The sequence below is a fragment of the Triticum aestivum genome, chromosome 7A, assembly GCF_018294505.1.
Source record: "Triticum aestivum cultivar Chinese Spring chromosome 7A, IWGSC CS RefSeq v2.1, whole genome shotgun sequence".
Classification (NCBI taxonomy): Eukaryota; Viridiplantae; Streptophyta; class Magnoliopsida; order Poales; family Poaceae; genus Triticum; species Triticum aestivum.
Window position 1 is genome coordinate 671473116 of NC_057812.1, and position 20282 is coordinate 671493397.

At 44.4% G+C, this 20282-nt stretch overlaps 1 protein-coding gene and 1 pseudogene across 30 annotated transcripts in view; one reads left to right on the forward strand and one right to left on the reverse strand.

Annotated features, from left to right (window-relative positions):
• Nucleotides 1-9988, forward strand: part of LOC123149157 (pentatricopeptide repeat-containing protein At2g37320) — a 48783-nt gene extending 38795 nt beyond the window's left edge. For 4 of the 30 annotated variants that reach the window (XM_044568691.1, XM_044568690.1, XM_044568689.1 and 1 more), the window contains 5 exons: nt 747-4127; nt 4653-4727; nt 4800-4896; nt 7667-7753; nt 7870-9988. In XM_044568691.1, coding sequence (XP_044424626.1) covers nt 7888-9651 — 1764 coding nt within the window. In that variant the 5' untranslated portion in view covers nt 747-4127; nt 4653-4727; nt 4800-4896; nt 7667-7753; nt 7870-7887 and the 3' untranslated portion in view covers nt 9652-9988. Of the gene's footprint in view, nt 1-746; nt 4128-4415; nt 4568-4652; nt 4728-4799; nt 4995-5082; nt 5116-6541; nt 6994-7666; nt 7754-7869 lie in introns of those variants that run through there. The other 26 variants (XM_044568705.1, XM_044568699.1, XM_044568712.1 and 23 more) reach the window with 22 other exon arrangements.
• Nucleotides 9989-11051: 1063 nt separating this feature from the next.
• LOC123153689 (protein argonaute 4B-like) lies at nt 11052-16212 on the reverse strand (annotated as a pseudogene).
• Between the last annotated feature and the right edge of the window lie 4070 nt (nt 16213-20282).

Genomic DNA, 20282 nt, shown 5'->3' on the forward strand with positions numbered 1-20282 from the left:
TTATTGCGATTGTGTTTGGTCTGTTTCGGCTGCATGAGGTACCTAAATGAGATGGTCTATTCAATCTATGCTGAAAATGGTGTACATGCATACTAATCAAATATATAGTTGGGCAAAGCATCTTATGATGCCACTCGGCAGCCTCTTTGGGCTAGCCTGGCCTGTGACGAAAGCCTCCGCGGCAGGAAACTGAATGAAGTCGAGACAAAATTTGCATTGTTCACACACCCAAAAATTTTGCTGTGTCGTAGCGCCATTTCAGTTTCATTACGAACATAAGATTGATGACTTCAAAACTTGGAGCACGAGTGTTTCAAAGTGAATCCTAAAAACGAGATGCATCCTGAGTAGAAGTCTTTCAAATACTTGAGGAACTAAATTGAACAAATTCACTTGTATGCTTTCGATAATCATGCGAAGCTACTGTGCCTGTTTTTACAGTCTTGCATTCAGTGTGGGTGTGAATGTAATGGTGAGCAGCCTGCCTGCCAGAGCTGTTGTGAAACGGTCCATCTGAATCTTGGAGCGAATAATATTGTTGTATCTCCAGTTTCTACGTTGCAACAATGGGTTGTTGTGCTTTAGTTCCTTTAGCTATTTTTTTAACATGTGGTTCCTTTAGCTTTTTGGTGTCAAGTCTTTCCGACTATTATAGGCTATAGCTGCACAATTTGACAATAGATGCTCAAATGCTATGTGTTCTCTATCATTATATTTATCACTTAAAGGGGAAGGGTGTTTCACAGGAGCACTAGAGGCAAGGGAAGGCATGACAGAACAAGTGGTTGTTTCATGGCCAGGGCAGAGACATGCAACGGTGAGGGTTGCAATCGTCAGGGGACATCACCTTATAAAATGCCCACTCACAATGGCTAGATCCTGCTCTCTACCTCTCCATTGTCATTGACGCATTTACAATTGCAGATTTAAGCCTCTTTGATCCTCTGCTGTAATCTGGCAATAATATCAGCACATAAATTGATTCGCTTCTTCCAGCGGGCATATCATTCAACTCTCGGTGCAGGTTGTTCACCAGTGATCTGGTTTGCTAAAAGGCATATTATTTGATCCAGACTTGGAATTGCTTATGTGTTGGCAAAACATGATAAGCAGGCATTGAACCTCACCCAACCATCAACGAATTTATTCCATCAATCAAAGAGATGATGACATCTATGCCTATTGTTGAAGACATTAGTATCATCAAAACAATAGTATTAGATAGCTTACGAACTGGAATTTTCTTCCAGCTTACTATATGTAATGCTCTCTTTTAGGTTAAGTATCTGCATATATGAATCTAGTTCCTAAAGCCTTTGATTCTGCCTCGAGGGCAAGAGCTGCAGTCTTATCCTCGACCTTGAATGATCGATTGGGGTAGTTGTTTATTGTGATCACACCGTTCAGTCCTGGTATCATTTCATGTATGCATAGTGGGGTACGACATGGAATTTAGCCAACACCGGTCGCCCGAGCAACACATGGTAGTCGCTCCAGAATGGGACGATGTCGAAGACTAACTCCTCGACTTGCTACGTGAAGCGTAACTTTTCCGGTGCACTATGCTTCTTTTCCGGGGACTATACCTTTAAAGGTTGTCCTGCTTAGCTGGATGTGAGATTTGTCGAACTACATCTTTTGTAAAGTATCCTCGTATATGAGGTTGAGGCTGCTGCCGTCGTCCATCAAGACCTTTGATAAACGATATCCATCAATAATAGGGTCTAGAACGAGAGCGCAACTCCTTGGTTGTGAGCTCCTATCAGTTGATCTTGATGATCAAAGGTGATTGGAACGTCCAACCACCTGCTTTCCGATATTGGTGAGTAGGTTTCGTAGATCATAAAGACGTCCTTGACCTCAGATGGGTACCCCTTTGGTGGTAGTAGATTTTCTTTCCTCAGCTTTCGTGAATGTTGGGGTTGTCAAGATACTCCACTCCTCCATTTGCCACTTGTCTGATGACCCAGCAATTCCTGAGCTTGTGGGTTGCCGATTTATTCGAAGAGGCGGAGTGGATGGCACATGATTCGTTGAGCATGGTGTCTAGCTGCGATTTAACCTTTCTGCTGCTGGACCGACCTCTCTTTCGAGAAGGCTGCTCGTCGTCCTAGTTGGTGCTGTTGCGCTTGGATCATCGATTGCGATGTAGGCCCTATTTTCTTCTCCGATCTCGGATAATTCCGTGTTGCCGTTCTCGCGCCATTCATTGACTGTCCAGGCGTCCACCATGTTGTATTTAGTGACTATGTTGGAGAGTGCGGTGAATATCTTCATCTGACGCCGAAGGAATTCTCTCATGATCCCTTTGTCGAGGTTGTTGTCACAGAAGGCTACTAATGCCTCGTGATCCATGCAGTCTGGGATTTGGTTCTTCGTGAACAAAAATTGTGTCCAAAATTCTCAGGTCGTCTCATTCTACTTTTGGACGACAAGGGCTAGATCCTAGATGTCAGCTTTTCCCGATTTATCTGTGCGGTATTCGACATGGGAGGTGGGTGGGATTGAAGATTTCATCCCGATCTGGCATCGGCGCCTCCGATGAGTTTCTATGCGGTTAACCTAATGTTGTCCCTGGTAATTTTAATGGAACCTGGCTTGTCAGGCCGTCGTATTGTATTGTCGGATCCGATCTCCAGGCTTGGTCTGACAAGTTGTAGTCTCCATCCCAAGCTGAGTAGATCCTCCGTGCTTGGGTGGAGATAGCCTGCCGCTCTTCGCCAAATCTAATGTCGTGGTGGAGGAGGCCACGGCAGGGTCTGAACCATCGAGCTCTATGTCTCGACTGATGGTTGGAATTTTGATCTTCTCCGGTGGCTCGGTTAAGCCGAGAAGTGACTCAGAGGCTACGTCGGCACCGATTTGATCGTCAGCGCTTGAAGCCATCGAGTTGCTTCGATCTTCCAGAGGGACCTGTATGGGCCACCAATGTCGGAGCTAAATCTAGCGGATCTCGGGTTGGGGGTCCCGATTTGGTAGTCTTGGCTAGATGGTAACAAGGACACAAGGGACACGAGGTTTACCTAGGTTCAGTCCCTCTCGAAGAGGTAAAACCCTACGTCCTGCTTTGTATTGATTGTGGATAGGGTACAGAGTATATGTGATCTACCGCGAGATCGTATGTGAATGAATCTCCCCTCTACGACCCTGGCACCTCCGCTTATTTACATACCGGGGGTACCTAGGGCAAACGTGTCAAGGACTATCTTACGCCTTGGAGAATACGCCAAGTCTTCGTGTCGTGCCGAGGTGGACAATATAGCAAGAGGAGCTGCTAAAGGTGTATTCACGAAAGTGTGTGCTGTCTCAGAACGGTACTGTGCTGAGGTGGACAACAAAGCAAGAGGAGGATCTAAAGGTGTATTCACGAAAGCGAGGTGAGGGTATTGCACATCAAGTGGAGCAACTAGATCAGCCACCGGCGGAACAACAAGGTAGTACTGATGTGATTTCCATCTCTGCGGGGATCAGGCTGAAGGGCCAGTGGCCACAGTATGAATTATCATCACTGCTCTTGGTTCTTGTCAGTTGTCACATGCTTGAAAGCACTAATGATTTCCCAACTAAAAGTAGTAATATTTTCTCCTTGATGCTTATATACGTGCCGCCTTAAATGATCCTAAGGATGAAATAATGATAGTTCTTGTGTGATTTCTGATTTTTAATGTTGTCATGGTGATGGTTCAACTAAAGAAAAGGAGAAGCTGGAAGGTAACATTTGTAGGGTTTTGGATTTGTTTAGTATGTAGCGTTCAATACCAGGGGTCAGCTTTGAGCCCTTATTGACCTGCAATGTTGTATGGTGCTGAGTGTTGGCCGACTAAAAGGCAACATGTTTAATAGTTAGGTGTGGCGAAGATGCGCATATTGAGATGGATGTGTGGCCACACAAGGAAGGACAGAGTACGAAATGATGATATACGAGATAGAGTTGGGGTAACACCGATTGAAGAGAAGCCTGTCCAACATTGCCTGGTCTTACTTTTCATGTTAGCATATTATATTATAATGACATTAACTCTTGAGACAACCTGCGAAAAGAACTTCATCTTTTAATATCCTTTGCAGGTGTTATTAACCACTCATTTTCTTCAGCATGAACATCATCTTGGTCGGCTATTAACCAAGTAAGTTGCACATCTTGAATAGCATAGCTCAGTTGGAATCTCAACTTTTTTTTCCTTAATTACTGTATCCTGTTTCTGTGAGATATTTACTTCTGTATTATATATATATATATTCTATTTTAATGATCGGCTCACATGTATGTAGATATTTGGTCAGCTTTGAGTTTCAAACTGCAGTAGTCGCAATGGAAAAATAAAAATTTATCCCTTGCCCCTCTTCTTAGCAAGTTCATTTTTTTATTTTAAATTGCCACTAATTCTACATTTTTGCTGTTTTGTATTTCACAGAATCTAGGTAGCCTTTTGATGGATTTCCTGTATTTTTTTGGGTGTAAGTGAGTATGTATGAACACTTTATTGTTTAAAACACAAGGGAAAAGATGAGTGCCTGATGTGGAAAAAGCGTGTAAAGTATGCTACAATGACTATAGGACCCTTGTGTATGGTTTCTCTTTTGGGATAGCTAAATTAGCAATATATTGGTGGGTCTGACATCTAACCGCTTTCAAACATTCTGGATGACAGGAATGTGTTTGATCCACACCATAAGCGTATTTCCATCCAAAGAGGAATTTATTTGAACCGAGAAAGAGGGCACAGGTAATAAAAGTCGATGTCAGTAATACATTGTTTCTTTCTGTCACCTTCTGCCTATGGTAATTTTCCATATAGTTGATTTTGCAGCATTGATCCAATTCACATCGATGATCCTCTTTTCCCTGCTAACATTGTGGGCCGGAATTGTTTCCGGGTCCACCACTGAACCAAGGTTGGCTCAAATTATCTTTTCTGGACTGGTTGAATCCTTCTGTTCTTGTCTAGAGCTTTTGGAGTTGTGGCAATGCTGTGATTATGCTCTTTTATCTGGTAATTTGTTTGACCGGACAATCTTGGTATTGAAATTTAGTCTTTGTGCGGTGCTAGTACTAATGCATTCTTTGTTTGGCCTTTGAAGATATAAATATTCGTCCGGCAAATCACGGATCAACAAGATAATCATGAGGGGCAACCGATGTCAACGCCGAAATAGCGCGCTTGTCGGAAAAGAAGAGAATTGCACATAGTAGAAATTTGATCTTTGGCCTACTTGCTATATAGTAGCAACAATTAATGCCACCATGATTAAAAAAGTACAATTTCTTCAAGAGGACTAATTCCTTGTTAACGTACAACAGGTGACCAATCTTATCAAACAGAATACATTACTAACGAAGCCTATCCTTCGTGAGTGTTGAGAGGCGAATCTGACAAAAGAGTAAGAGAGATAGCTAGCTTGAAGGACAAAAGCAGAAGTATATGAACATATAGATCAGCTTGGATAGGACACCCAAATGGATGGGCCTTTAAAGGGGCTTGCCCTCTACGGATTTGGGGCCCTCCTGGAGAGAGAGAAACAAAGTTGAAGCAGCCGACAACCATAGCAGGATGGGTAGAGTTTTGTTGTTAGACCCTACCCACCACAACGACACATACCCGACAACCACAACATGATGGATGTGCCTTTACAGGATGAGTCAACCCAAAAACCCTGTGGGGAAATATGAGGAGAATAGTATAGATATGTTGCTAAAACTCCTTTAAACCCGATGGAAAAAATATAAGGAGAAAATGATGTAACAAATAATGACTATTGTCAACTTGATAACACATATGAGAAAAAAACTTTGAAGAAGGAGAAAACTCGTGGTGAGTTTGGAGAACAATATGCTTTCTATACATTCCTTTAAAAACCCCAGTGGGAAAAATAGAAAGTATTGCATATGTCGCCTCATTAGAAACATTTTATGAGAAACTTCAAGAAAAAGCTCATAAGAAAAAAGAGTATGATCTGATATGCCATTGAAAACTCCTTTAAAAATGTATACAATGTAAGAATAATTTTATACAATGTTAATAGCACAAAAAAATGTTGTAACATTTTGAAAATGTTCATGCATTTAAAAAAATGTACTGTCACATTGTAAATAATGTTTATACAATGTAAAAAATGCCCGTGTAATTGAAAAGTAATGCTACCTACCATTCAAAAAAAATTAAAATTAAAAATTTATGAGTTTCAAAATATGTGATTTTTTTAAAATTATACAATGTAAAAAGATGTTCCTAATTTAAAACAATATTTTTATCATTAAATAAGTTTCAATGTGTATTTAAATTTTTTTAACACTTATTCAAAAAGATCTATTATATAAAAATTAATCATATATGTGAAAAATGTTAAATATGTATGAAAATGTACTATGCACGAAAAAATACATAAAATATATATTTGGTAAAATGTTAATTATGTGTTTGAAAAATATTAAACATGCATAAACAATATTTCTGGTGTATACGACAAATATATACAACATGTATGATATGTAGACATTTTCTGCAAAAAATATAAAAATAGAGAGAAAACAATCAAAGAAAACCGATGAAAAGCGAAGAAAGGACCCAAAAAACTGAAGAAAAAAAGAAAAACAAAAGGAACCCTAATAGAAAAAGAAAAACCGAAGAAAACAGAGTGAAGAAAAGAAACTCACGAGACGGAACTACAACTCGCAGCGGGCGAGATATAGCCCTAGCAGACAGCAACCGTACAGGCCAAGACATGGTGCTATCTAGTTTGGAGCTCTCCCCCAACGGCCCAACCCAACCGCGCGCGCAGCCTCAAGCGAGGGCAGCCACGCACCGGAAGAGCCGCCGCCGCCGCTCGCCTGCTCCTGCCTCGTGCGCCGCCGCCGCCGCGTGCTGCTTCCGCTCCCGCGCCGGCACCGCCGCAGCTCTCCTGCTCTCGCCTCGCCCCGTCCCGGGGCCCGCGCAGGCGCTGCTCCTGCGGTGCCCGGCCGCCACACCACACGCTTGGTCCATCTCGGTTTAGGTGAGTTTTGAGGCAGCCTGCAGCCGGCGGTGGCTTTCAACATTTCGTATCCTGTGTGTATGTGTACGTGTCCAATGTCCTGTATGTGTCGTGCTTTGGTGCTGCAATTTAGTGGTAGGCATAGAGATTTTGTTATGCGTGTGTGGTTGCGCACAGCTATTTCAACATTTTCTTGTCAATTGTTGTACAAACTGTCAAATATAAGATGAAGCAAGCCATTGATTTGGTACTCTTTTCTATACCTGTAATGTTATTTGTAGTTTTTTCATATTATGTCTATTCTGATGGGTCGTGAGGCATCGAGTTTAATTTCTAGCTTTATTGTGCAATTAAGCCATATATTGTACTCCCTCCGTTCCTAAATACTTGTCTTTTTAGAGATTCCAAATGGACTATTACATACGGATGTATATAGACATATTTTAGAGTGTAGGTTCGCTCATTTTGCTCCGTATGTAGTCACTTGTTGAAATCTCTAGAAAGACAACTATTTAGGAACGGAGGGAGTATTTAGCATCTGCCCCTGCTCAATAGAAAATCATGTATCTGTGCGTGCCAATAGGTTGAATTTTATTCTGCTTTCTTTCGATTGGCATAATAAAAGAGCTTCTGTACAAAATTGTCTTCCGCACTAGTATTACTAACTATGCCTTCTCTGTTGCTGTGGGGACAGTTATTATTGGCATCCAAGCTTGCCATCCAGTCAAAATCTCCTTAACTTGATGTTCGTATTCAAGGATGCTGGAAGAGGTGCTGCAGGGTGAGTAATGCAGCCACAATCTGCTTATTATATGCATAAAGCTGAGACCAGTGGATTAGTAAATCTTCCTTCATGATAAGCACAACTAACTGAATGCCTCTATTTCCCTTCACCAGGTGTGGGCTTAGCTGTTCATGCTGCTAGGCCTTTCCAAACGGAGGCTCTGCACGACTTCCTGTGCATGTTTTTGGGTTTGCCCATGGACAACTTTGGCCATGCACAAACACAGCCATCTCCTCTGGTACCGTTTCAGCAGCCATCTCCTCTGGTATCATTTCAGCAAACATTTACCATCGTTGTCACTGATTCGTCTTTGCGTGGCGAATTTTGGCACTCACTTATCACCCGAGAGATCAAGAAAGCAAGGGGTTCGTGGCATCCATGATGCATTGAGAGTCATGCACCTCGTGCCAGGGAAGGCATATAATGGCAAGGAGGAAGGTCCATCTCACCGCCGCCTTATCAACGACTGTATGCATGACATAATGGGAGTTCAGCCAGAAAATCGTGTTATGCGTAATGGAAAAGTGCAGTTTGTTGGCTCAAGCAATAATACAGAGCAAATTTTACCCAATACCGTTGATTCTAATGATATCTCTGCTTGTCCTTCCATTAATAAGCTCGCAAAGGGAAACAAGTTTATGCTACTTGTGGAGCTGCATAGGAGAGGAATGAGTGCGGATATATCTATTCTAGCATCTGCCATGAGCTTTTGTGCTGTTAAGCAATCCATTAGGGGAGGTGTCCAGCTCCATGCTCTACTGGTGAAAGTTGGTTATGAATTGTCAGTCCTTTCTGGCACCTCTCTAATCAGCTTATATGCAAGATGTTATCAACTGGAGAATGCTTGTCAGGTTTTTCAGAACATGCCAGTTAAAAATACCGTGTCGTGGACAGCACTCATTTCTGGTTATGCGCAGGATAATAAGGTTGAGCCTTGCCTCCAGGTGTTTCAGCTGATGAGGCAGTCAGCGTGCAGGCCTAATGACATCACATTTGCCACTATCTTCAGTGTGTGCACTAACCACGCACTTCTTGCACTTGGTAAAAGTGTTCATAGTCTAGAACTGAGAATGGGTTTTGATTTGTGTGTGCATGTCTCAAATGCACTGATATCAATGTATGCAAAGTGTGGGAGTATAGATGAGGCCCAGTCCATATTTGAGAGCATTGCGTGCAAGGACCTGATTTCTTGGAACTCCATGATATTTGGATATTCACAGCATGGCCTTGCTGAGCACTGCCTAAGCTTGCTAAAAGAAATGGAGGAGGAGCACGTAGTGCCTGATGCAATCTCCTTCCTTGGCATCCTGTCATCATGTCGGCATGCATGCCTTGTAGAGGAAGGCCGGCGCTGCTTCAAGGCAATGATCAGACTTGGAATGGAACCAGAGTTAGATCACTACTCGTGTATGGTTGACCTCCTCGGCCGGGCAGGATTGCTCGATGAAGCATGGGATTTGATCCATACAATGTCCACGTCCCCAAATGCAGTCATATGGGGTTCTATGCTGGCTGCCTGTAGGATGCATGGGAATATTCCGATTGGCATCCATGCTGCAGAGCACCGTCTTAAGCTGGAGCCAGGTTGTGCTGCAACTCATGTACAGCTAGCAAATCTATATGCTAGCATTGATTGCTGGAGTGATGTGGCCAGAGTGAGGATGATGATGAAGGAGAGAGGACTGAAGACGAACACTGGGTGCAGCTGGATAGAAATTGGCAATAAGGTTTATACCTTCACAGCAGAAGACAGATCAAAGAGCCAACAAGTAAATCATGTCTTGGCTGTTCTTGACTGCTTGCGCTCTCATATGGAATACAAGTATGATCTGCTGATAGATGGTCTTGAGTTTGATGAGCCTGAATATTTCAAGGTAGGTTCGAGCACTAAATAAAATATTGGAAGATCATAGATCGCCTCAGTCATTTGTCTATATGAAGATTGAAGAATCAATTCTATAGAAAAAGCATGACTCACACTTCAGGGACCTGCGATATGATTCATCTGATTTCTACCTCAAATTGTTCGATATTATATTGCATCAGCTTTAGAATTTTCCCATCTGCCATCTGATTTGAGTTTTGATGCTCAATGTAGTCTTATTTATACAATTGTTGTAAATCAGGTTTCATTAGTGATTAGTACAAACCATGCGGGGACTTTAGATGTAAATTGGAGTCAAAATATGAGAAAGGCTGGCTTGATTGACTAAAGGATTGACGTTTTCTTTCTCTCCTGCTATTTTTGCACTGATCTGAAAATGAAAATTACCTATTACTTCTTGATTGCAACTTATAGATAACTAGTATCCTCTAATAATTATTTTGTAGTTGCATTTATTATTTTTCCTTTGGGTTGTAAAAGAAACAAATTTGATAATGGGCAATTCTATATTTTACATTGTTTTCACTTATGTTAGTATATTTCACTACAATCTCCTCTAACCTGTAAGCGGGGTCAAAAGCCAGGTACTTTTAGTAAATTGACAGCAAAGTACATAATCACAAAACTATAGAGACACTTATTGAGAATCCGAAACTTAACCGTTGGAAATGCAAATTACCTATACTTCTTGATTGCAACTTGTAGATAACTAGTATCCTCTACTAATTATTTCATAGTTGCATTTATTATTTTTCCCTTTGGGTTGTAAAAGAAACAAACTTAATAATGGCCAATTCTATATTTTACATTGTTTTCACTTATTTTAGTATATTTCTTGTAAGCGGGGTCAAAAGCCAGGTACTTTTAGTAAATTGACAGCAAAGTACATAATCACAAAACTATAAAGACACTGAGAATCCGAAGCTTAACCATTGGACATGCTGCCGACAATATTTATGAACTTCACATCCAAAATATGTAGGCACCTTGCACATCAGCAGAGTTTCAGGTCCTGACTAACAAAAGTTCAGATTATTGTTGGCAAGGAACTCCACAGAAAGCACCATGATAGCAATCAAATATTGTTCGTCGAGATAACACCCACTAAATCTAGCAGCTAAGACCAAAAGCATACTTCAGCGCTCAGGCATGAACACCATGACCGGTTCCGTGTAGCATTTGAGAAAGTTTCCGTCGCTTCCAACCACTGACGATGGGGAAAATGTGCGACTCAGCAGAAGAACATCGATGACGCTACATTGCGATGCAGACGAGGCAGCTCTGGCACCGGAGCAGCCTCAGCCTGGGAAGACGTCTCCGACATGTCATCGAGCCTGGTGAACTTGGCCACCTGGCCCGCGGCAAGGTGTGCGTAGAAGATGGGAGCAACTAAGAGGGAAAATCAGATGATCAGCCATGCCTTTCTGATACATGTTGCGGAATCAAGTAATGGGAAATCATGCTACCTACTGAGATTGCTGTGGTGCTCCTCTGGTACCTGAAACGAGTTCGCAAGCATTGAAATATCAAAAGGATGCAGCGAAGATCGGAGGCAAGGTAACACTTCCATCTCATCAGCAGAGAGGACTACTGACCTGAAAATGATAATTTGTTCCGGCCTCTGACCATCGTTGTTTCTGAGGAAGTCAACTAGTGAATCCCTGAAATTGTTATTGTCCCAGTGAGCAACAAAACAAAAGCATATGTATAATTAGGAAGCATTGCTATTACAATTGTTTAAATTGCACTTCTATAAATCCAAGCATAAGAAACTCACTTAATGAGGCCATGATCATCGTCTCCAACTGGCTTAAACAAGGTATCAATCATTTCCAGCCTGGGTGACTGAGTGCACACAGAAGCTCTGTACTTTGACATGATTGGCCACTTCAATGAACTAACCACCTAGGTAAAAGCCAAAAAACACCTGGGTGAGTAAGCGAATTGTCGGTTGGAAAATCTCTCCAGGACCATCAGCTGAAACCTGACTTTATTACTGTAGGAAACTGTAAACATAAGCAAAACTTACTGCAGCAACCGATGGCACGTTTCGTCCTGGTGAACCATGGGAAACATCCATACCAAAGATGATGGTTGGTACCTTCGACACGTGAGGAATAGCACGGGTTGTTTCCTTTTTTAGCAATGAATTCAACCCGCCCAGCTGGATTGGCAAAAACGAAACAAAACAAAAGCAAAGCATTCAGTTTTTCAGCTAACAAATCTAAATTGTGTGGTACATTGAAGATGCAAATATAGATCACACTGCAAACCTTGGCATTTATCTTTAGCAGCACATTTGTGAGGTACTGATCTTTGATATTGGGAGGAGGAACCAAGCATTGCGTAAAGATACCATGCTCCACAAGGCATTCGCGCTTCCACGGTCCTGATAAGAAAAATTGAGGTTTGGATAATAAATTAAGACATAATAAAGCTTATTTGCAAAGCTGAGGTAGCAGAGCAAACCGTAGATGTCACTGTTCTTCTCAGGAAGAACGCACAGGAGAAAGAGAAAGTCTGGTTTTCATGTTAACTTTGCTTTAATCTGCTGAAACATAGCCTCCACCCTTTTTGTAGGAGGCTCTCGTCTCATTTTGTGCCTCTCCTCAATAACGCCACATTCGGCCATTTCCTGCAAATAGAACTGGTTGATCAATACCAGAATTTTTTGAAAAAGCCCAAGATTAGGCAAAAAAAGTTAACTCACAATTCCCTTCTTGGCACCAGACTGGATAAGGCGCCTGGCAAGATCTTCAACATTACATCGTGCAGAAAAATTAACAACTCCCCACATCTTCACTTTTATGGGTTGAATGAACCTCTGGAGAGCAGAACTGGGAATGTTACCACATCGATAATAATACGCAACAATAAAGAGTTTACAGTGCGCATGTGTAGAGTTCAATCAAGAGGTATGTTCAGGTGCTCACGTCATTATTGAAGTTCCACCTCCCATTAGGTGTATGAAGTTCTCTACCATCTGCAGAGTTTAACTGCACATTACGATATTTAATTAGATGCAAGCAGCAAAGGGCCTGCATAGTAGGCGTTCAAAGACATACATCCAATGAAAAGAGCAGTATGGCTCTCCTAACCTGTGGTGCCTGAAGGACTCTACCCTCGACTTGAGTAAACTCTGGATCCATCACAATGCCGCATTCCCTCAGCACTGGATCGGAATTGTAATTATTGGCACGCAACACCTGGGTAAATAAAATTGAGATTTATTGTATTTTTTGATATTTTTAGACCCTGTGAACATATCTCCTGCAGTATAGCTGAATTCAGGGTATCAGAGTAACATACACCAGACAAGCTCAACATCCTTTGGTCCGGCCTCTGCCTGGATCCCTCCACCAGCTTTGACCTTTGCAACGTCGACAGAGACTTTTTATACCTTTGTAATGGCACTAGAACGCAAACCTGGTTGCAAACATGAAATTAGCACCAAAAACACAAGAAACTTTGCACCAAAAGAATGACTCAAAACGAGAACAGGAAGAGAGGGACGGACCTCCAGCGGGAGGTATGTTGGGCGCTCTGGCTTACCCGCAATTAGACAGGGCAAATTAGCAGACTTTTCCATCTTCATAGACCAACGATTCATGAAGTGATCATAAACAGTTACATCCACAGTGTTGCCATCCTTTTGCTTTTGTGGGAAACTAGAACAAGAATGAATTTATTGAAACAAGAGGACGTGAGGCGTATGCCCTGAACTTGCATATAACAATTCAAGAGTAATAACATCTTACGTCAGCTCATTGCAATTCTTTTCGGACAATCCAGCAATACTAAATTCCATCTTCGTGTGAATGGTCTCGATCCTTAATTTGTTCAGTGCCCGTTTGGCCTAAAATCATGTCAAGGGTGACCAAGGTTAGAGCAGGTAAACATGTTAAGTCTAGTGATGGATTCTTGAAGGACTGAACATCTACTAAGAAATTACTAGGTTGTAACATACTTTGCGCCAGTCAATTCTGGAAGTGTCCTTCACATCCTGGTTGAAGAGTAGAAAGTCAATCACAGGCCCGGGTCTCACTACCATCGTGGTGGTTAAATCTGCAAAAAATTCAATAATCAATCACACGTGCAAATATGCCACCTTCAATCTTGTAACAAACTTTTTTCCAGGAAGCTCATGCAAATTAGGCCTCGAGATTATAAACATACCAACATTGAGCGAGAGCCCACTTTGAGTGGGTCGAAAGCTAGAATAAAAACCCTGACAACCGCGAACACCGCCACCCAACTCCACATAACGGGAATCTTTATGGAAAAAAGACTGTCGGACTAAAAGGCAATTCCTGCAGCCAGCAAGAAAGCCGAGTGAGTATAAGAACATGGAATTGTTTGCTAGAGCATCTCCAACAGCCGCGCAACGCGCCGCGCGCAAAAAAGTCATTTGCCGCACGCCGTTCTTCTGGTTTGGCGCGGCCGGCAGCGGTGGCTCCAGCAGTCGCGTCAAAATTGAACGCCCGCATGTAGCTCCAGCGGCCGCGCTAAAATGCAGCGCGCGCTAAACAATGCGTACATTTTTTTTAATAAAATTCATAGATAGAAAAAACGATACACAAATATTTTACATAGTTCCATAACATAGATAGATAAAAATTATTTAGATAGTACAAAGACATAGATAAAAACTACTAGTGCAGCTACAGCCTACTCCCAGTCATCGTCATCGTCGTCATCGTCGCCATCCTCGCTGGTCTGATCCGAGGTATCGAGCCACATGTCTTCCCAACGATCATCATTAGATGTAAAGATCGTCTCACCACCATTCTCAATTACATCGCACTGGGATAGCGCCAGGGCCTTCCGCCGACGCCTGTCCAACCGCTCAGCGCGGCGCCTTGCCCAGTAGGCTTGCTCGTAGGATACGTCCTCCGGGTGTTGTTGGCGCCACTCCGCCATGACCCGCTCGTCCTCATGGGCGACGAGGAGGCGGTTCTGCCGCTCAGCGTGCTCCGCACGGTCTTGTGCCGTGCGAAGACGAGGCGGCGGGGCGACGTCCAGCGCCTGCTGCAACGTGTGGACATCGTGGAAGTTCATCTGCTGGCGCGGCCTGCCTAGGCGCCACGCCGCCGCGTTGTACGTGCGGGCGGCCTCGTGCGCCGTGTCGAAGGTGCCGAGGCCGAGCCGGAGTTGGCCGGACCGTATCTCCGAGTAGAACCCGCCGTTGGGGCGCTGGCGGACGCCGCGGTAGCCCGACACTCCTCGGCGGCGCGGCGGCATGGTGGCGGGGCGCTGGAGCGGTGGCGCGGGTGGCAGCGGAAGCAGTGGAGGGGCGTGTGGCAACGGAAGAGGAAGAGAAGCGTGTGCAATAGGCGTGTGGCGCGCGCCGTATTTTATAGGCGCGCCGGAAGCGGTGTGGCAAAAAAAGCGCGCGACCTGCCGCCTTTTCCCCCACGCGCGCAAACCGTTCCCCCGCGCGCGATTTTCCCGCCACCGCTGGAGCGCGCCGAAACGTCCCGCGCGTCCAAAAGATTCGGTTTACCGCGCGCACATTTTTTACCTCGGCTGTTGGAGATGCTCTTATAATAAGAACCTAACAGAGAGCCATCATAGAGTTTGCAACATTTGATAAATAGATCGAACAGGTTGTGCTACATAAACTTAAGAACATACTGTTTTGCAGAGTGCTGCCGCAGAATGATGTCGAGAACCCGAAGAGCATCCTGCGAGGAATTCATCGGAACCTTTGCCGCGAAGGTTATCTCCACCTTGAAAATTTTGGGGTCTACTGCCATTTTCACTCTCTTCGTGTCACTTCGTCCCGGGCTGCCATCTCCTCCGGGGCCCCCGCTCGTTGCTGCGATCCTGCAGGTTGATTGTCAAGACGATTCCCACAATCAACAGGAGGTGAGCTCAAGAATAGATCACAGCTGGAACGGGTGATGGAGCAGATGAATGTTTTACCTTCTGGATGAGGCATCGACCACGGCAACATCAAACACATTGGTGGTAAAAGGAAGAGGCCCGGCGGTGTAGAGGCCCGTCTCGCCATCGTAGGCGAATTGCTTGCCTGCGAGGTCAGAGGCGTAGGTCTCGTATAGCTGCCTCATCACTTTCCTCCCCACGCGTTCCCCAGCAGCGGGTTGACCGTCGCCGTACTTGAGATCTACCTGTGGATGGAAAATTCGAAACCAGTGTTGGCAGGTGACCATGGAAATCAAGTTGAAGAAATGGAATGGTGATGGATGGACTAGTTTAGGATGAGGGATTGCTGTACGTGATAGTGGTAAAAGAAGTCATGCGCTGGCTTCCAGGAGGCTTTGAAGTGGTTGGTGAGCAGCGTTATGCGCCGCCCCCTTGTGCTGGGCTTGGGTGGCCTTGTGATGGGAAGCATCTGAGGCGTGGGCGGCGCCTTGCTGGGTTCATTGCCCTTGCCACCGTGCGGCATTGGTGACTTGCTGGAATCACCCTTGCTGGGTTCATCGCCCTCGCCACCATGTGGCATTGGTGACTTGCTGGAATCTCCCTTGCTGGGTTCGTCGCCCTCGCCACCGTGCGGCATTGGTGACTTGCTGGAATCGCCCTTGCTGCTCTGAGTCTGCGACTCCATCTATCTGCAAGGAAAACACACAGCAAGGAAATTCGCTCAGCAAGGATGTACTCTTAGTTGGGCAGGGAATTAACCAGACATTGTGTGCACTGCTCCACGATTAATTAGTTCCCTAAATATATGAAGCAAATTGATAAAAAGGATGCAACTTATGTAACATGAAGATATCTTCTGATGATAGATACATGGTATGTTTCCCACAAAGAAAGGAGAAATGAAGTTAGGGGTTGTATTCCCAACTCCAGGAGGTGATTCAGACCGAGCAAAGAAAAAAATGCGGACAAGTAATATAATCTGGAATCTAAGAACCAGTGAAACAATCAATTGGTACAACATCAGCATAACTTTTTTTATGCAATAGGGGTGGTTTCCCCCCAGTTCCATTGTTACGAAACCACAAGTTCACAGCATTCGGTGCCGTCTAGGGTTAGGGGAGGAAATGAGAGGAAGTCCCTTCGTAGTAGTTTGCGTAGAAAATATAATTAATAACGTGTCGCTGTTCCGGATCGACCGCATCCCAAAAACACCACCATACTTCCCTCAAAAAAAAGAAAAAAAACATCACCCTACTTTCTGCACCCAAAAATAGGGGGGGAAACACATGGCCGGACCAACCTGAAAACCCTCGTGCACAGGCGAAACCAGCAAGCAAGCATCATGAGTGACTCACTCTTCACTCATCACAAAGTTAAAAAAAAAAGCGAAAATGCGGACCATCGAGAAGATGAATGTAAACCGCTGCAGGAAAACCCTGAAAACCACCGACCTAGCTGGCGACTAGGGCGCCAGCGCCATGGATCTATCTATCCTCGATCGGCAAGAAAACGGCCGGAGAGAAATCAACACTATCGGAAACTAGCACAGAAACAGATTCACGCAGAGACGAGAAAGAGAGAAATCACTCCAAGAAGAAAATGCAGCGAGGGTGCGTGGCTGGCTAGGCGATGGAGAGGAGGAGAGCTCGTCGTCACCTTGGCCTCTGGGACGGGTCACCGGCGGCAATGACGGCTTGCTCGGCGGATCTGCACCTCCTGGGCTGGAGCGGAGCGGAGCGGGAGATGAAAACCCTCGCTGGTTCCTCCACTGGCTGGCTTCTCACGCACACCACTTTCAGAAAACCCTCACTCCCTCCCCCTCGTATTTATTATGGCAAGCGAGGAATCAGAATCCCTCTTTGCCTTCCATGGCCGTGGACCGCCTGACTGACTGACCAAGCGAACTTATTTTGAGCACGCAACGCGACGGGGCCCATTTCGTGTCGCTGTGGCGTGGGCCGCCAGGTGACGGGGCCCCGCGTGTCAGCCTCGGTCGATCTGTATATGCACGAATGCATGGTAGACACGGAGAAGAAACGGAAGAAGGCGCACGGCCCTGCATGTTCGTCCGTGGACGTGTTAAAGAAGAGTTGTTTTCCGATGACGATGATGATACAGTGCTCCACTTACTACATCTGCCTCGTCAAATTCTCAATCATAGGTGGTGTTTGATTCTCTAGTCACCTTTTCTAGTCCCAACTAAAAAGTCATTAGTTCCTAAAAAGTCCCTCCTTGTTTGTTTCTAGAGACTAAAAAGTCCCTAGTCCCTTCCTAGAGGTTATTAAATGACCATGTTCTCCCTAGTATATAAAAAAATAACCATCAAACAATACCATGGGATGGCGGGCCAATAGATACATGGAGGGGCATTGTTGGAAAAGTCCTAAAAAGTCCCCAAAAGACTCTCTTTGAGAGTCTTCTTCATTTAATCCCAAATGCCTAGTTTAGTCCCTAAAAAGTCCCTCTCATTTGGTAAAAAAGTCTCTAGGAGGGACTTTTTCTAGTTCCTACACAAAAAAGTCCCTGGAAACAAACACCCCCTATGTTACTCCCTCCGTTTAGATATGTAAGTCACCATACAAAAATTAAATGATTCCAAGGCATGAGCGTGATGCATTAATCTCATCTTGTTTTTTGTTTGTTAACATAAATAAAATAATCAATCAATAAGAGATGTGGGGCGTGTATACTTTCAATGACTTGAGACTATCAAACACAACATGTACTGGTCAATTCATTGCATACAATGCTATTAATTAGCAAATAAACATTCAATTCTCTTGGTTTCCCCTCTGCCTTGGTCACCATGCATCTGGACAGAGGAAGTAACACTCCCACTAGTTAAGTTAGTGTGGTTGTTTGGGGGAAAATGCTACGCTTACAGAATTCTAGTACAGACTAGTTTTACGGACTTCCCTCTCTCCAACCAAACCCCTGATTTTAGCTGGTGGGACCTCTCCTCCCTAATCTTCTTCGACGACAACTCTACATGTGAGTCCGTAACAAAACCCCCGTGAGAATATGTCCATAAGTATAGCACCTCTCTTGTTTGGGTAATTAGTACTGTCGTAAGTTTTAATAAGAGGGTTTATATAATATAATAATGAAACCGTTTTAAGGTTACTCATGGTGGGAAATATCACATGTATACTTGAAAAACACTTGTTTTTCACCGGCCCATAATAACGAGAACTTAAACCACGTCTGCTGAGCGATCGTGCCCCTGCAACCCGTCCACCACTCGTAAATTTTAAGATGATATGCCGGCTCAGTCTCTCGGAGATGCTCATAGGGGTAGGGTGTGCGTATGTGCGTTCATAGGGGTGAGTGTATGCGCGTGTATATGAGCGCTTGTGTCTGTACTGATGCTCAAAAAAAATAATCCTACACTTATGAAGACCATATGCAAGTATGTAAAACCTTGTAAACTAATCTAAACAACCCCCCCTCCTCCCCTGAATTTAAGGGTGCGGGCTCCTTCCTCCCCTAAACACCAATCCGCCACATTGGTTTCTCTATCTCTATCTTTACTTTACTTGAAAAGAATATAAGGTCCTGTTTCATCTTTCTTCACACCACCCCTTCGTCCAACCTTCCCCGTATAATAATCAATCACCTTGATTTACTTACCTTCTGAACCAATTCCATTTTAATTTACTTACCAAACTACTGATTGAAATAAAAGGTAAATCACAGGCATAATTTAATGAACATTTATTTACACGATCGCATACTATGTGCAGATAAATCACTTCTGATCAAAATATAAGGTAAAACACGGACATAATTTGATGAACATTTATTTACACAATCGCATACTATGAGTAGGTAAATCACTTTTGATCAAAATATAAGGTAAATCACGGACATAATTTGATGAACATTTATTTACACAATTGTATATTATGGGCAAGTAAATCACAAGCTAACGTAGTAGAATATTTATATCCCGTACGCATGGGCGTTGTTCTAGTTTATCTAAACATGCGTAGTTAGTCTATGTAAGTCTAGTGTTGCCGCACCGCTTCCCCTCAAGGCTCCAGCCTTATCCCTTCGAGACGTCTCTGCTCCACACAATTCTTCCCCTTCGTTTTTCCTCTCTCGATATCTCGTTTGTCTAGCTCGAGAGGGGATGGCTCCCATGGCGTCGCGACCACCCCCACCTACGGCATCCCCGCCACAAAACGAAGGGCGACGTGCCACTAGCTCTCTTCGAAACAATTCCGCTGCAATGCAACCTCACCATGGGAGCACCACCGTTGCTACAAACTGGAAGGGTTGACGCCGACCACTCTCGTGCGGCATCATCGCCGTGTTGCAACCCCGCGGTTGCAGCAGCACCACAGCTGCAAAGGGGGCGGAGTACGCAGCTCAGAGGGGGTGCCAAAGGTGGGGCGACCCAATACGAGGGTGCAAGGGCAGCGGGCGTCACTCTGCGCGTCGCCGGTGCTGCAACATAGCTGCAATGGAGCGCTCGTCGGCCACTTCCCCAAGCTCCCATGCATCACTCACAGTGCTTGCTGGCGGCTCAATGTAGAGTCGCCAACAGCACTTGGGGTTTCTCGATGTTGCAATGAAGCGTTGCTGCGACGCCTGGAGTTGACGTCGTTGGCATGGCCGGCCCGATGTTGCATTGCAGTAGGTGGGCACTCTAGACCGGGGGGGGGGGTCCATGAGAGCCACTACAATGCATCCAACGGCTTCGCTGCAGAAGCAAGCTTCCATGGCCGCTAGCGCTGTTGTAGGAGGGAAGGC